We start from the raw sequence: 18,733 nt of genomic DNA, 5'->3' as shown, positions 1-18,733 counted from the left end.
ATGCCACTTCAAGGGAGAAACCTCATTGTCCACTTCTAGGGAGACACCCCCAACAGTCTTCAACATAAACAAAATGCTCAACATGATGAAAATAAATAATCTATACCTTCTATAATTTTAGTTTAACTTATTCCTTCAGAAATTTGCATTGATACTTATGTGATCAATGTAAACTTTTGCATGTGTGCAAAGTAGCTTCCATTTATCTCAATCATTGTGTCTTTGATGTTAATTAACTAAATGATGCATGAAAAAAGTTTTAATCCTTAAAAATATTTGAATTTCTTGGGTTTTCAATTTGTCGAGTCAAAGTTCGAGTCCGAGCCCAAAACCAATTTGCCAAGTCTGAGGCAAGTTTGAGTCTTCTAACACTCGTCTTGACAATAATTGATTTCATTTGCATTGATTGCAGAAATATTGTATCTATGGAGTCCATGTTAGTTCATTTACGATTAATTCTAAATTTAGGTCTAGTCATTTAGGTCTTTCCAACAACATCATGAGATTTCATTATTAAGTTTACAATTTATATGATGTCTTTTAGAACATAAAACATGATCATATATTTCTATGGCTGCCCTAGTATTAGGAATATGATTTTGTGTATTGGCATAAACCTCTTTTTCTATAATTCTGTTTGCTTTTGATACAATGATTTCAGTGGTTGCGACCATGAGTGCATCCTCCCTCAAACCCTCCTTAGGATACAAGCAAGGATCCATATAAAGGCTAGTGACATGAAAACTATAGTGATCATTGCAGTAAGATGAATGATTGGCCGTATTTTTCGAGCAACTTTCATGTTTACATACCTTCCAAAACAAATTCACTCATACACTCTTGTCAAAAGCCAATCTTCTCATATGCAAGTGTAAATCCCTAAATTTAACAATCGCATTCCTTGTTTTTTTTCCAATCTTGATGCTTCCCAAGCCCAAATTTGAGGAAGTGGACAAGAGTGGGTTTCTTTCAAATGAATATAATGAATCTGTTTTATTGAGCAAATTAATAAGGAAGAAAACCAGCAAGGTGCACAAGGGATTTGTATAGTTGATGCAAATTTCCAGCAGATTATGCGTATCATGTGCATGCAAATAGTGTGAAACAAGTTTTATAAAAGAATCTTTTCCATTTTAGCCTGTTCCATTTCTTTTTATTGTTTTCTATCATTAAGTTAAGACTAACATTGCAGCCATAGTGCCACCATAATCATCTGGCAGAGGATCCAAACCATTGAATACTAAGAAGACATATTATGCAGCTATTAGAACAAGTGAAAGCAAATTGAAATAACGAACATTCTGTTTAGGCCAAGGAAACATTGCACAGTTATTCTGAAATGGCACAGTATGGAAACAACAAAGGAACAAGGCACGGACCATTATAGACAATTAATGGAACTTGCTATACTATTCAAACTCGTGGAATCAATAAATAAAAAAATCAATGATTGCTATTTGATTTAAAGAATGTCAATTATGCTATGTACAAATGTTGCACCATTGATCAAAAATTAATTGAATTGTTTGGAATTAGAGTTCAAATAGGATGCATAAATTAATAGTTTGATAGGTTTGTTATTGTTTTTTGAATAGGTTATTGTATTTATGGTACGAATATATTGAGTCGTAAAAAAACAAAGTTGAAAATATCGTTATCAGCAACTTATAAGGGCAAAAAAATGATATCAGGTAATATCGGAGATAAGTTGGAAATTTCTTGGGAAAATTAGTGGGAACTTAAAATCTGTTTTACAAGTCGAAAATTTGTTTTTCCAATCCTGATGGAACATTCTTTCTCCTCTTTGCCTTTCCTAATGTGTTTTGCCCTTTTGAAGGCCAACCCTGCCTATAACAGACCTGTGGACGTTAAGTTTGCTATTTATTGCAATAAAACAGAGAAATATTGCTGGTATTTACCAAGTTCTCTGCAATATTTTGGAGCTTCTCTGGAATAACTTATCCACAATAAGTTGACGTTACTTCTTGGGAGCCAAAAAATATCGCAATAAGTAGACTTATTGCAAATATATCCGCAAAATTTTGAATTGTGGTTAAAACAACTCTATATATATATATAGGTATAGGTAATTTGTTTCAGGAGTTTCCCATAGCTTAGGAAATTAAACTCCTGTAAATATGTAACAAGAATTGATTGAAAAGATGAATCAACAGCACATATGGTTTGTTTTTAATTATTCTTGTTTCAATTATCTCTATCCATATTTTTAATATGGTATCAGAGCTACTGAAATCCATGGAAAATTAATTTTGTCAGTAACAATTTGTAAGATCTTTCCTACCTATGATTTCCTTGGCTGAGTTATGTGTTCCAATCTTTGTTATAGGGGTTAGATTTATTTTGAGTTGTGCATCTTTCGCAGGTGAAAGAGAGAGCATGAAGGCATTTATGCAAAATGAATGAGACAACCTTGTTAGGTTGGTAAGCATAATGTATTTCATCTATGGTGTGAAGTCACTGCATGAGAGAATAAAGGTGAAAATTCTATTGTTTATCACCACAAACATTGACTTCTATCCTAAGTTACAGAGAAGAGACCTTAAATTTCAAGCTATCTGCTCACCTATGCACTAATTTTAGGTATTTTAGAGAGCAATAGACCAGTTTATACAGTAATGTTGATGCTGCCATTTTTGACATTGCAACCAGACATGCTTGTGCACTCTGCTCATATGTATTTCTTCTCCATTTGAATTCATGCTATAAATAACCGAATATTCTACAATTTGATGACTATCTGATAGAGCTACAAGGGACGCCAAGCATGCTTTCATTTTGATAGGCATGAGCATTCACAATATGTCCAAGGCAATCAAATGTGATTTAATTTTTTAAGACTATTTGAGACACCGTTGCAGCAGATGAAAGGTGATACATTTGATGAAAACAAAGCACTATTCTATTCTTTTAAAATTCTATTTGATCTGGAAATACTCGACTGTGACTAAAGGTGATTAATGTTGTAGTGCAATGCCAGCATGAGTTTTGAGAGTTGGGCGCCATTTTGTGAAGTATTGAGCATTGCATGTCAATTCTTTTCCAGCTACAATCTGGGGGTTTTTCTTGGTCAGCTTCAGTAGTCAAAGTGGTTGCCTGAGTGGTATCACTGACTGCAAGAGATCTTACAGAAATACTGAGTCAAACCATTAATAGTATTTAGTTTTGTTTCTGTTAGTCCTAATAAACCCATTTTGTATCATAGTCAATTTATATTGTTGATGTAAACAAATAATTTCAAGGTGTATTACCAGTGAAATCTGACACCTTGATGTTATTTAGATTACAGGGAATTAAATTGTTCTTTTTTTCTATGAAGAAAACAATGCTGTGATAAAAAGTTTCGAGGTTCAGAGTTCCAGACATGGCAAATCAAGTTACAGTGAATCATTATTGAAAAGAATCTAATGGATACAGTAAGTGGAGCAACAAGAAGGCTAACTGATCCTGATTAAAGCGCAAAGGACAGTGAAGGATTGAAGAGCAATATCATTGATTGGTCTTGCAATTTCAGACGCATACCACCACTACATTGACTTATCAAAGACCTCAAAAGGAGTGTGGGAGAATTTGAATGCTTTGTAAGGATAAAAACATCAAATGCAAAAATGGGCTTAAAGCAGAAATTGTTTGGGCTAAAAATGATGGAAGGTGACACAACATTGTTCAACATAACGGTAAGTTCCACTCCTTATTTAAACAACTACCTGGGACAAAGGCTAAAGTAGATGATGATGATTGCAAAAGTCCTAGGATTCCTGATAGAGAGATAGTTATATTTGTATTTCTTCTTTCCTAAATCGTAAGCCTGATTTCTGGTATAAATCAGACTCTTCTATGTATTTGAACTTGAGTGTTGATTTCTGATTTAGCAGATATATATATATAATCTGATTCTTATAGCACTGTAAGTACTGATTTCTTAATAAGTTAATACTATTAATTACAAAAGCAGCAGTATGAAGATCGCTGCTGAAGAATGAATCCTTATGAATGCAAGCCGAAACTGGAGAAGTTATATTGCCATGCAATTGATGTTCTTCTCAGCATACGATCTCTCTCTATATAAGGAGTGCACATTCCCGTAGCAACATGACCCTATGTGGCCAATGGCCACATAGGGTCATGTCCCTAGGTGGATCATGTCCCTTAATTAAACCATAATTATCGTCAATATTAGACAAGCATTTCAATAGTCTCTTGAGAGGCTAATGCAATATATATATGTGTGTGTGTGTGTGTTAAACTGCTGATATATATATAAAACATTTTAAGTATATGAAGTAATATCAGTAATACATAGGAATAATAACTTTTATGTGTGTAAACTGCTGATATATATATATATATATATCAAACATTTTAAGTATATGAAGTAATATCAGTAATACATAGGAATGATAACTTTTATATGTGTGTAAACTGCTGATATATATATATATATATATATAACATTTTAAGTATATGAAGTAATACCAGTAATACATAGGAATGATAACTTATATGAACCTACGTGGATCGTGTCCCTTAATTAAACCATGATTGTCGTCAATATTAGACAACCATTTCGATAGTCTTTTGAGAGGTTAATGCAATATATATGTGTGTGTAAACTGTTGATATATATATATATATAACATTTTAAGTATATAAAGTAATATCAGTAATACATAGGAATGATTAACTTTTATATGTGTGTGTAAACTGCTGTATATATATATATATAACATTTTAAGTATATGAAGTAATACCAGTAATACATAGGAATGATAACATATATATATATATATATATATATATATATATATATATATATATATATATATATATATATATATATATATATATATATGTGAGAGAAATACAACAACCATATACTTGGTGTACTTTACTTCTACTAAAGCTACACTTTAACACTCCCTCTTAGCAAGGGAGAAGTGGGATACAAAAGTTTCTCGTATTCTCTTGATATGTGCACCGGTATCATCTTCATTGATAAATATCAGGATAATAGGTTATCTGATTTTTGATACTTAGAAACCGTGATCTAGAGTAGTCCATCAGATAACCAAAATCACAATGCCATGAACATCATAACAAGTATTATGATTTCCGGCACTCCAGGACAACAACTTAATGAAGTCGGATCATAATACGTTTGTTATCGTGACTTTGGTTATCGGGAACAACAATATAATTTTGTCAAGATAACAAGTCTACACTTGTAAGATCGTCACATTACAATGGCTACCTTATGTTTTATATATGTCAATGAAAGATCATCACCTTTTATTACATATCTAATGCAACTATAAGATAGTGGCATTTAAATTCATAAAGAATATACATAAATAAGAGAAAACTGAAACCTGATTTCAATGTTTACAATTATAATTTAATCATAACAAATTTGCCTCTAAAATATTCCAATTTGGGCTTGGAAAGAGGTTTTGTAAGTACATATGTTGTCTGTTCATTTGTACTTATGTATTCTAGCTTGAGAACATCTCGATCTACCATATCTCTAATATAATGATAGGGCATTTCAATATGCTTAGATCATTGTGAAAAATTGGGTTTACTAAAAGCTTAATGCCTAAGTTGCCGATTCGGGTTCGGGGTTCAGTTCGTGGGTTCGGGCAATTTTATTTTTCCTCATTTGGGTTCGTGGGTGGGTTCGTCAATATATATATGCAAAAAAAATATAAACTCATATAGTTGTAAAAGTAAAACTAAGTCATTCCATAGTATGAATATATCAATGTTACTTAATTATTGATCAATGCCAAATGTCAAAGATAAACATTAAATACTCACTCATTAATCTATGCTAATGTTGTAAATAAAATCATACATTGAATTACTAAAATGCAAAATGGAATTTCAAAACATGGACTACTTCATCAGATTGATAGATAATAAATTATGGCTTAATAAAGTTTGAAACTGTGAAACATAGTGATAAATCATAAATGACTCAATGAGTCAATGACAAATGTTTAAACATAGTTTATCAAAGATGCAAATGCCCTTCAAGGGTCAAATGGGTCATCAAAATATGAGGGATCAATGGCTTCATCCTCATCTATATCATTGACATTTTCCACATCATTGGAACCCAAACCGGTTCCACTAGCCCTAGATGCAGCCACATCCTCATCCTCGTCCTCCTCAACATCTAGCAAGGCAATTCTAGATATATCTTGGACAGTCATATCCAAGTTAGAAGTCTCAGGTAGTACATCCCACAACTTCTCTGATCCCTTCTTATATCCTGGATCATTGCGTGATAAGAGACGCCAGTTGTTGTGAATAAATACCAAGTCCTCTGCTTTCTTCGAACCCAACCAGTTATGCTTCACTGAGTGGATAAAAGAGTATGTACTCCAATTCCGCTCAGCAGCAGAAGAGCTTGCAACCTAGGGAGACAACCAACAAATTTTAAAAAATTAGCTAAGTAATTTTACAATACAATAGGAATTTAAGAGTGCTAATTCGACAAGCTAAGTGGCCATAAGAAAAGGAAAAAAAACTTAAATACATACTTGTGACAAGATCTTAATGGCAAGAGGTTGGAGGTACATGTAACTTTCCCTATGTAAGTACCACCATCCAATGGCATCTAATCTACTTTGGTCATTGATTGCATCAGGCTCTGCATTTTTGCTTGAGACAAAATCAACAAACTCTCTCCTAACATTTGATGCCACATCAAGATCACTAAAGAGCCTGTTAAGTGCCCTCTTATACCCAGCAGCAACTTCAGGATCTCTATATGGTGCCACTCTACCAGGAATAGCAAGTATCTCACTGCTATAATATCTAGGAGAAAGTGCATATGCCAAGAGGTGTAAAGGTGTAGTCATCTTGTTCCAACGATGTAGAACAATTTTCTCCACCTTAGTGTACAAAGTATCAGGATCCTGCTCTCTCCTCTGAATGACCTAAGATGTCAAATGATGTACATGTAAGTTATCTTGATGTAGTGTTAATAACTTAATTAAAATCAAAAATCAAAATCTCTCAATAAACAAGGATAAAGTATTGTATAAAAATTTAAACTTACTGATTTCATTCTTTCTAGCATAGAGTCCATGGCATCATATATGTTCCCCAAACAAGGCTCATCCGTGTCGGCATACCGAAGCATAGACATGATGGGCTCGGTGAGTTCTAATGCATATTCCACCCTATTCCAAAAATTATCACTCAAGATCAAATCCTTTACAGTTTTGGCCTTTTCTGTATCAGCTTGCTTCCATCCACCCCATTTGTTGCTAATAACCATTTGACCCAATGCCTCTTTCACCCTCACAAGTCGTCTAAGGACGATTGTGGGTGAAGCAAACCTTGTTTCAGCAACCTATTACCATGTTAATTCAAATTGTAAGTTAATATGATAAGTTGATAACACAAAAATTTAAGAAGATGTATTAAATTTTGTAAAGTATGACACAAAAATGAATATGATAAATGAAGCTAAATAAAGTTTAAAATTTACCTTCAATAATTCCAAGCGGGAGAAAGTTCTGAAAATTGCTTGTGACATATGGTGGTTTGTCACAAACATTTGGATCTGCTCACCCTCCTCATACACATTTTTCATCCACTCAATTTGGCTGCCCATTGTTTTCATCACCAAGTTCAAGGTGTGGACAGTGCATGGTGTCCAAAAGATATGCTCATATTGTGCTTCTACCAAAGCACCTGCAGCCTTACAAACTTTAGCATTGTCTGTTATTACTTGGACAACATTGTCAACTCCCACGGACTCTATGGATTCAATGAGAAGTTGGGCAATAAAATTTGCATCCTTTACTTGCCCTTCACAATCAACCGCCTTCAAAAACATTGCCCCCTTGGGGCAAACAGCAATCACATTTATTAATGGACGGTTTTTGCAATCTTTTCATCCATCGGAGACAATGCTCACCCCCGTTTGGATCCAAGAATCTCTTATTGGTTTGAGGAGGTTTTCTACATTCTTTCTCTCCTTATGCAATATGGTGGTTCTCAACTTTTCATATCCAAGGGATTGGTAACCATGAGGTGCATCATTTATTGCTTTCACCATCTCTCTCCAATAAGGGGATCTCACTAGATTGAATGAAACACCATTTGTAATGAGGCAACGCCCAACCTTTATGTCAGCAATTTCTCTCTTGTCATTTTCAAATGTCGTATCTAATGGGCCTCTCTTGTGGGATGCGGCTGTTTCTATTTCATCTTCATCCATAGATGGGGTAGGTAGGAAGGGATGTGGTTTACTAATTGTTTGAGAGGGTGGTGTTGGTATTTGCTTTGACTTATCTTTTTTTGCCTTTGACACTAACCTATCAGCCTCTTCTTGTTCTTTTAACATGCCTGCTATTTGAGGAGCCGACAACCCTTTTTTACCTCCCTCTGGGGGCCCCTCACGCATGGAAATCCCTTGACCTAGTGGACCTATCAAATGATATTTAACCCAGAAATAGGAGCCTTCTATATTGGTTTTGGCAAAAATTGCATTTCCATATATACCCTCCCCCACCAGCACATTTCTCAATTCTTGTTGTATACTTCCACAAAGGAGAGCCTTTATCAATTTTAAATCTTTGGGATCCCACCCCACCCACTGAACCCTGACTACTCATTCTTGGATTCTTGCAATCTATAAAAACAAATTTCAAAAAATATTTCAAAACTTATACAAAATTTGATAAAAATTTAGAACAATAAATATAAAAAATTTTAAAAACTAAAAACAAACTATGAAAGAAGCAAAAGGAAGGACCAAATGCATACCTGGAACACTCAGCACTAATTATTTGAAGGATTTGAGACTCCACAAACAATCTCTACAACCTTCTCTTCAAACATGCAAAATGGCCACACCAAAATGAGAGAGCAAAATGACAAAGCAAATGAGAGATTAGATGAATGAAATGCATCTAATAGGCCTTACTTTAGGGTTTGACAAAGAAAATAATAAGAAAACATAATTTTAATGCTTTTTTGGGCCACTTTTTGGCCCCACATGTCGCGGGTCCGCCCGGATTCACCCAAGTCCGTGACCCGTCCGGGCAGGGTCCGCATTTTGGCCTGCGGGTCCTCCCGGGTCCGTGCTTAAAATGCGGACCCTGCCTGGACCGATCGCAGACTCGGGCTCGAATCCGAACCCGGACCCGAGCTCCAGAGTGCAAATCCGGTAACATAGTGAGTTAATGCAGCTTTGATTATCACAGTGGATGACTATAGGCTTTGTTAGTTGGCATTCTGAACCCAATTTTAAACTTGAAAATCTCATCCTCCTAACAATCTTCTTCTTGGTTCTCTTGAGATCTCCTCTAGTCTATGTTGAAAATGTTGTGTAAAGCAGGTTTCAAATGAAGTTTCATGATAAAGAATCAAAATGCTCAAAAGCCCGAGGTTGAACACTTTCCTTTGTAAACTTCGTACCATTTGAAGTGGTACAACAGTTCAGAGGTTCAACTGGTTCAAGTAGTTCAAAAGGTTCAAAGTCAAGATGCAAACCCAAAGTTCATCTTTGAGACTCGAGTTTGAAGTTCAAGGTGCAGGTTTAAGAACACAAAGAGTTCACAAGTTTCTCAAGTTCGACTAATTCGAAAGTTTGAGGTTTGAAAGCTCAAAATGCATGGTTCAAATTTGAAGTTCACCAATTTAGTACAAAGGTTGACTGACTCCAAATTTGAGTTCAGGGTATGCAAATCTAAAGTGTAGATTCAAAGCTTGTGGTTATGATCAATCAAATGTTTCAAATGTGCACTCTGTGGCCCTAATCCTCAAAGTTAGGAAGTTTCAAATTGGTATGATACATGTATGATTAAGGGTGAATACATCATTTGGGGAAATTCGCTTGCTCCTTTTCCAGACTACATCATCAGGAATTTAGTAACCACAAAGATAAAAGGATCATAATGAATATCAATCATTTGATTTTCAGGAAGTATGAGCTCAAATTGTCAATAATAGATATAAAAATGCATTCATAGATGTGCACAATGGTATCAAATGTTTGGCACATACAAATGATGATTCCTTATTTCCACGGGCATATACCTATCCAGCATCATCAAAGAAGCAAAGAACTAAATCAGTTATATTCAGTTCATTTTTGACAATGAAAGATTCCAAGTACAGGGCACCGATGGAAGTAGTTTGACCATCATGAATGGCATGGAGGTCGGCATCGGCAAAGCACATGAACTGTTTGACAGATCACCTACCCGAGCACATTTTGCATTGAGTATGGAACGGAGGAATGGTAGCAGACAGTGTGATAAAATGCTCAAAGCCAATGCATTCGGTCATGGAGGACTCATACCAACCATTTAAAAGAATGCTCGAAAACCCCAGATGTTTGGTAAAACATGGGTGGTATGAATGGTGTCACACTTGTTTTCACCATATAGCAACCCAAGTATGTATCTTCTTCGAAGGAGATATGCTCATAGTTAAACCTCAAGTTAGAATCCTCATAGCAATCATCAAGAGGTTCGTATGGAGTCATTCACAGTGTTGAAGAATAATGTTTGATCAAAAGATTTATAGCATTAGATGGCAAAGACCCACATATTCCATTGAAGGAACCCGAGCCTCATCTCATGTCAACAAGAAGGTGAAAAGAATGAGGAGGGCTTGCGGTTACATCTAAAGACACAGAATGTCCACATATGTACGTGAACTATTTGACAAAATACTGTAGTCAAAAGAAGAGGCACTTGGCATTAACACATGCATGGGAAAATCACACAAGAGACGTCATGGAGATAATGCATTTCTGCATATCACAAATGCCATGAAAGACACGATAGATCCCTCAGAGATTTCCATTCCAATAAGTGAGATCAACACTACCAATAGCTCAAGTATGAACTCGAGGGAAACATGCCATGAAAAACATCCTTGGCCGACACCTACATACACACATGAAGACTTCGAGTTCAAAACAAAGGAGAAAAGAGACCATCTCAACCTTAGTAGGCATCGAGTTTCTAAGATGTAAGCTCACAATGCGCATCAATTCAAATGGAAGGGTCGGCAAAGCATAGATCCATCACGTGCCTTAATAGAATGGCCGAACATGATGAGTAAAGCAAGAAATCAAGAATGTGGGAATTATGAAACCAAATAGCGCACATCCTTATTGAAAGGCATCGAGACGAATCTCAAGTCACAAACACAGTGAAACCTCATCGATGTGCCGAAAGGAATTAGTTAGGCACGACTCCTTTTTTGTTGATAATCCTTTCAAATCGTGTGCTCAGCATACCTATACCTTTGAAGAATATCAAGGTAGCCCCATTGTTGTGGTCAAGACATTATAGGCAGAATGTGTGTTTCCTATGTAGCAAATGTGGAGTTGCGATAGATGGAAACATCGTCTTCATGTTAGGCATAGTAAAGTAAAAGCTTGAGATAATTAACAGGGTGTTCCTTTTTCCTCATCTTCATTTGCAGATTGATTTGGCAGCATAACACATCAAAGCTCATTTGAAGCCCAATTGTATTCATATTCCATCCAGGAATGCCATCATCAAAGCCACGGGTTCATATGTGAAACAAAATCTGGGTGTGAAATGTTTGACAAGATCAAGACCCTCAATCTTGAAACAGAGAAAGAATCGATTTGGGTTATTCATGAGAAATGAAATAAGAGAGAAACGTGTAATGATCACTAATTGACATCTGTCAATTAGTTTAATATATCTGTCCAATTTAGATGCGGCCAAATGGGAGTGTTGAAACATTGATTAAAAATCCTTGAAAACTATTTCACATATTTCGACATCATCAGATTGTGTGGTCTCATGGAAATAATTTTCAAAGATTGTCGATTAATGTAAGCTTGTAATAAGGTTTATTTTGTAAAGGTAAAGAGATAAAGGAAGAATGAGAAATTTCTCGAGGATGTGATGAGATGGGGATATTCAAAAAGCAGTTTTAAGAATCGATTATTATAATTGGAAACCTCTGTGAAGAAGAAATAAATAGGCAGGTGAGAGTGTATTGAGGGGTTCTTTTTTCGAAGGGAGCAGACTGTGGGCTGCACATGAGGGGAATGTAGAATGTATAGGCAAGGGACAGTTTTGATGGTGATCAGAGATGTCCTTTTTAATTTAGTTTTCTTCTCTAGTTTTCTGCAAGTATTTTGATTGTCAGTAGTGTTCAGAATAGTATTATTTTTGGGTTGAATGAAGATTCTATCATTTAGAAGATCGTGTGCTTCAGATTGTTTTCATTCTTGGTTTAGGTGTGAATCAGGACTGAGTAATGGAATCAAATTTTACTACTATATTTATTTATTGCAGGGATTGTTCCTTTTGGTTTAATCTTTCTCTTTCTTTTAGGATGCATGTACAGGTGAGAAGATTGTATGCTTCCATCGCTATATGCTGAGTCTTTTCTTTCTATTCTACTACTGTATTCATTTATGGCAGGGATTGTTCGTTTTTGTTTAATTTTTCTCTTTCTTTCAGGATGCATGTATGGGTGAGAAGATTGTATGCTTCCATTGCTATATGCTGAGTCTTTTCTTTCTATTTAAGTTATAATAGTTTCCCCCCTATCCAAGAATAGTGAGGGAAGCCTTCGCTTTCTGGTTAAAAGCATCTTTTAAATTCATTCATTGTATATTCTATCAGGGAGTTGTACCCTGGAAAATTTAGAGGACACTTGCACAATTCCATTGCAATGCGATCCAATTGTTTGTCCTATTTTGTCTTCAAGTCTCGACATTTTTGAGTCATTTTGTAAGCATTTTATGCAAAGACAAATCTGTTTACCAACGGGCTTCAAGGGCTTTCTGAACAATCCGACAAGCAATTTTCTTAACCATACTGCTTCTCTGGCTCCCATGGAAGAAGCTATGTGTTCTGCTTCAGTAGAGCTTAAGGCGACTAATGGTTGTTTTCTACTGAACCAGGAGATCATTGCTGACCCAAGACTGAAACAACATCATGTAGTACTCTTACGATCAGTAGAGATGCCTACCCAACTAGAATTTGAATAACCATGAAGATTAATTTCAACTTGATCATATTTGAGGCCCATAGCAATTCTACCACGTAAGTATCGTAAATTGTGCTTGGCTGCCATGAGATGTATCTTCTTTGGCTCACACATGAATTGACTTAAGGCATTAGTTGCATAGCAAATATCAAGGCGAGTATCTACCAAGTACATCAATGACCCGATAATTTGCCAGTAGTAAGTAGGATCAATAGGTTCATATTCAAATTTGTCATTCTTTAGTTTATGTGATTTCCTTACATATGAGTAGTTAGGGGTTTGCAATCCATCATCCCAAACTTCGTCATAATGTCAACACTGTATTTTCCTTGATTTAGAAAGATGTTGTTCTTCTTTTGCCAGACTTCTAGACCTAGGAAATAATGAAGAAGCCCTAGATCTTTCATATCGAATTCTGTTGTTACTTCCTATTTGCATTTTGCTATAAGATGTTCTTCACCTGTTATTAGTAAATCATCAACATATAGTACAAAAATAATCATATCACCTTCAACTATTTTGAAATATACATTTGGATCAGCTTCATTTTTGGAATATCCTAATTTTGAGAGGTAGTTGGCTATCCTTTCGTACCATGCCTTGGGACCTTGGTTAAGACCATACAGTGCTTTCTTCAATTTACATACATAAGAATTTTTGTCATAGGTGATAAATCCTTCGGGTTGTTCGATGTTTAACCATTTAGGAATACAGTTTTAACATCCATTTGGTGTATCTTCCACCTTTTGGATACTGCAATAGCTATGATGGTTTTGACAAAAGTGTAACGGGCAACTAGAGCAAATTTTTCTTCATAATCTATTCCATCCTTTTGTGAGAATCTGTGATCTACAAATCTGGCTTTGTATTTTTCAATGCTACCATCTGGTGCATGCTTGATTTTGAATAGCTATTTAGAAGAGACAATTGATTTATCTTTGGGATTAGGTACAACATCCCACACATCATTTTTAGTATGGATTGATATTCTTCAACCATTGCTTCTTTCCAAGGTTGGCAAGATAATGCTTCTTCAACATTTGTAGGTTTTGCTTTGATGAATTCAAAGGGTATTCCTACATAGCATGAATGGTTCCTTGTTCTCTTGTTTTCTCCAACTACTTCATCAAGTTCTATATTACTTTCTTCTATTATTTTTCTTGCCCAAAGTGGTCTCTTTTTATTGTTAGTATTTTCAGTATTTTCTGAGTTTGGACTAGGAGTTGCAAGAATCCCAATATCAATCTCCCTCTCATTCTCTGCTAAAGGATTCTCATCTACTTCAATGGTAGGTTCCAAGTATGATTTATCAATGTTCTTGGAGAGGTTAAAAGCAATGTCTTCTTCAAATTTTACATCTCTACTGATTTCAATAGTTCTTTGGCCAGGGACATAAATCTTGTAACCTTTGGATGATTCACTGTATCTGATAAATATGCTCTTATTTCCCGATGGTTCTAGTTTAGTTCTCTTTTCTTTAAAAATGTGAATATATACAGGGCACCCAAATATTCTTAGGTGGCTTAAATCCGGTTTGTTGCTAGTTAATACTTCTTCAGGAGTTGTATTTTCCAATATTGAGTGAAGACATCTATTTCGAATATAAACTGCAGTATTAGAGGCTTCAGCCCAGAAGGAGGTGTGAAGGTTTTGATTATGCATCATAGCTCTGGCTGATTCAATAATCGCTATGTTTTTCCTTTCTGCGACTCCATTCTTTTGAGGATTATATGGTATAGAAAACTTCCTCTTAATCCCAACAGAGATGCAAAAATCTTTAAAAGCTTCTGAAATGTATTCACCCCCATCATTTGATCTTAGGGTTTTGATTTTTTGATCAGACTGGCTTTCAACTAGTGCTTTAAATTCTTCGAATTTGGATAATACTTCAATTGATTCTTTTTTAAGAAAGTAAATCCAAGTTTTCCTAAAAGTCATCTATAAAAATTACATAGTGTAGGCATCCGCTAAGGGAAGGTACAAACATAGGACCACATAAGTCAGTATGAATGAGTTTTTAAGTACATATTTGGATTTGTATTCACTTTTAGGGAAGGACCCTTTTGTGTTTTTACCTAGAGCACATCCTTACAGATACCAGAATGATCAGGTTTTAAACTAAGTAACCTTGTTACTATTCTTTCTATGGATGATAAAGCAAGAAAATGAAGATGACCTAGTCTTCTATGCCAGACTTCATTAGTGTTAGAGGTTCATGATTTGGAGCTAGGTTTTGATGATTACAAAGTTTGTATAGACTTTCATCTCTAAATCTGATGGATATAGCATTCTTAATGTTGGAGTTCTTTGGCCAGGATAAAACTTTATCTTCTTGGAAAGTGATTCTGTACACTTGGTCTACAAGGCCGGAGATGGATACCAAATTTCGTTTTATACCAAGTACAAAAAAAAATTCTTTAGTTGGGAAGTGATACCTGAATTTAGTTGAATTGAACATGATCCAATACCTTTTACCGAGTGTGTAGAATTATCCCTAATGGTCACTTCTTCAGAGGAGTACCCTTCAAAAGTTTCGAATTTATCTCTAAAGCCTGTGATATGACGAGATGCTCCACAGTCTATTATCCATGTATTTTTGTTGGAGTTTAGTTCGCTTGAGAGTGCATAGAGAGCCAAGACAAAAGTGCATAGAGAGAGGAAAGAAGCGCACATAGAAGCATTTATAGATGAGGAGATGAATGAAGAAGAGTTTGTATCTCAAAGAAAAAAAAGACAAACATTGAAGAAGAGGATGCTTTGGCAACACTATACAGAGCTTCCAAATGCCACCCTTTCCAAATTTGCAATAACAAGGACAAAATATGATCGTCCTGATAAATAGTAGTGTGACCCATTACTTCATCAATGAAGGATGGGTGACAAGGATGAACTTGGAAACTGAACCCTTCCAAGGGTTCAAGGTTATCATGGTAGATGGGTCACTAATCCATGCACATAAAGGATCCAACAATTAAGCAGCACCTTGGGAAAACATTGAATTACATAAGACTTCTAAGTGGTAAACATGGGTGATAACAAGGTGGTGGTGGGCATCCAATGGTTACGCTCTTTGGGAAGGTAGTACCAAGACTTCCAAAAGATGGAACTTTGCTTCCAACATAATAGTCAAGAAGTAATCTTTCAAGGCCCATCCAATGACGCCCAAAGGGCAGTATCATCTAAAGAATAGAGAAACCATGATACTTGAGAAATATGTGAAGCTTTGAATTTCCACCAAGACTTCCAAGACTTCTCCAAAAGAAGGGTTTTTGACCTACTTGATAAAGGGGCAAAAACCTATGGAATCCATTAATATCTCTCCTTAGAAATTGTTTTTGCAACAAGATTGTTATTAAATGAGACTTAACCATTTCTCCCAAGATCTATGGGTGTTAGTATAAGGTGGCAGTATTAAAGCTCGATATGATAAATTGTACCAATAATGAACTTAAGCTAGACACATCAACCCTTATGGTTACTTATACAAGCCACCAAAAGGCTTCGATTATATTGCAATTAATATTTACAATGCCAGCCAAGTTACACTGTTGCTTTATCTTTGAAATGCATACCTTCAGTTTCTCCACTATCCATATTCTTGAAGTTGAAGTAAAAAAGAATCTAAAGGTCCTGACATGTATAGTTAGGAAGAGTTGTGTCCTAAATGTGGGGATATGTATGTTGCCTCTCAGTCTTTACATCTTATTCATATTCCCTCACCTCAAACAAGATTTACTGAACATTTGAGCCAAGAATATCATTCATTAATAAACAGATCAGAGATGAGATACATAGTAAAATTGAAATTGAAACTGGAATTATTCAATCTGAAGGTTGGAAGCCACTAAAGCAAACTCCATTGCTTCACTTTTCCTCTTCAGAACTTAACTATCAAGTTTTTGAAACCAAAAAATAATTTTCTCCAATACATTCACAAGCTTATATCAAAAAGCTAGCTAACGTTAAAGATTCATCCACAATAAATATCCTCTCCAACATCAGGAACAGTACCCAATGACAGCTGCCACATCTACAAATATCTTCTAACCAGATTTTGCAAACAACAATCATTGCGAATAATACGGTCTAATAGAAAACCTACCCCAAATCACTTAGATCTTTTAAAATTCCGTTGAAGCATATATCCGTAAAAGCCAAATCAAACTAGTAAATTCTATCTCTAAACCAATAATGGAAGATCTACCAAGCATATCTTTAAATATCACTGGAAATTGAATCTGATGGCTCCTGCGAAACTCACTGATATAAAAGTTCAATACCTCAAAATCTAGAAAAAAAAAATCCAGTCAACAAAACTGGTCTCAAAATCAAATTCTAAATGGTGTCAAGTTGGAATCTAGCTCCTCATCCAGCAAATAAAGGGGAACTCTTTTAGAAGTCAAAGAGAGTTGAAAATACAAATGCCAAACCGAATCAGACTTACCCAACATGTAACTGGGTGATGAGCTTTGTAATTTTATAACTGATCAGAGGTTCTAGTCGAGATTATCCTACCATAGTAAAATGACTAATTCAACGTAGGAACTATCGCATCCCTTGTCAATTTAGTCACACAAAACAAGCAAGATTGCAGAACAACAGAGACAGCTAATTATGTATAAGTATGCCATGCTTCTAAGAACATCTTGATGTGTGGAAGAATTACCTTTGCTTCAACACATAAGATATCCATTGTGCAAACATAAGGCAAACTCAATGAATTCTTGCAAATACAGTTGATGCTATTACAAGATGGCCTTGTTCTTTCTCTCAAAGAGATGAGGAAAAACTCGTCTTAAATTACAAACCTTGCCAATTTTGAATTATTTATAACTGACGTTCCAATCAAAATCATTAATATTTGTCTTGGTTTGAATCTGCAATTAGTGAATTACCAGAGTAGCGCAGCAAAAGTTAAATTACACAGTAGACCCCCAAGAAGGTTTGAAGTTGCAAAGATCAAGCCATCCCAATTCACTTGAGGACAAGTCATCTTGAGAAAGGCAGACTGGCATGCACCCATCGCATACATACATACATACATATATATATATATATAGACACACACACACACATATACATATACATATACATATACATACATACATACATACACATATATATGTGTATATATATATATATCACCCACTTGCATAATCATAAGTTCCTAAGAAAGTAAGGTCGGTAATTTTGCTTGACTCGAGGATATTAATTATCTCTCATAACTAGTAGCTGAAAATTACCAAGCGGCCTCCCTGAAGACATACAAATAATCACCCTTGATCAGCAGTTCCCTTACTTGTTTATCATTATCCTTAATAAGAGGGAAAGCATGCAGTAATGGCAAGGCAGCCGGTGCTGGTAAAAAGACAGCAGGTACACAAGAAGAGGAAAACATCTTCGAAGTGTAAGAGATGTGATGTGACCCTTGCCAATTTGAGATGAATAAAAGGAGATTGAAGCATAATTTGAAGGGGTGTCAGTTGATTGTCATGAGTGAGAAAAGAATTAAGATCGGAACTGAGCAAAAGCAAAAAAACAAATATATTATAGCAGCAATTAAATCAAAGATAAAGCTATAAATATAATAGAATCATGGACAAATTTTATAAATCCATCCACTGTAGTGTTGGCGACAATTAATCATCTTTGTGAGCAATCTAAGAGTTTCTATTTATTATATACGATGAGAGATTCATTTAGT

General features: G+C 35.3%; 1 protein-coding gene across 1 annotated transcript; it reads right to left on the bottom strand.

Moving 5' to 3' along the window:
* Positions 1-5,926: 5,926 nt before the first annotated feature.
* Positions 5,927-8,657, bottom strand: LOC149538847 (uncharacterized). The gene is made up of 4 exons (XM_089800181.1): positions 7,520-8,657; positions 7,085-7,381; positions 6,564-6,962; positions 5,927-6,437 (listed from the first exon to the last, which is right to left on the bottom strand). The coding sequence occupies exons 1-4, from the start codon at positions 7,868-7,870 to the stop codon at positions 6,051-6,053; spliced, it is 1,434 nt and encodes a 477-aa protein (XP_089656307.1). The 5' UTR covers positions 7,871-8,657; the 3' UTR covers positions 5,927-6,050.
* Positions 8,658-18,733: the final 10,076 nt, after the last annotated feature.

The sequence above is a fragment of the Cupressus sempervirens genome, chromosome 9 (genome assembly GCF_028749045.1).
Source record: "Cupressus sempervirens isolate cs-2001-9-10 chromosome 9, ASM2874904v1, whole genome shotgun sequence".
NCBI classification, from domain to species: domain Eukaryota; kingdom Viridiplantae; phylum Streptophyta; class Pinopsida; order Cupressales; family Cupressaceae; genus Cupressus; species Cupressus sempervirens.
The sequence above is the reverse complement of the archived record's forward strand: the minus strand, read 5'-3'. Positions and strand labels throughout refer to the sequence as shown.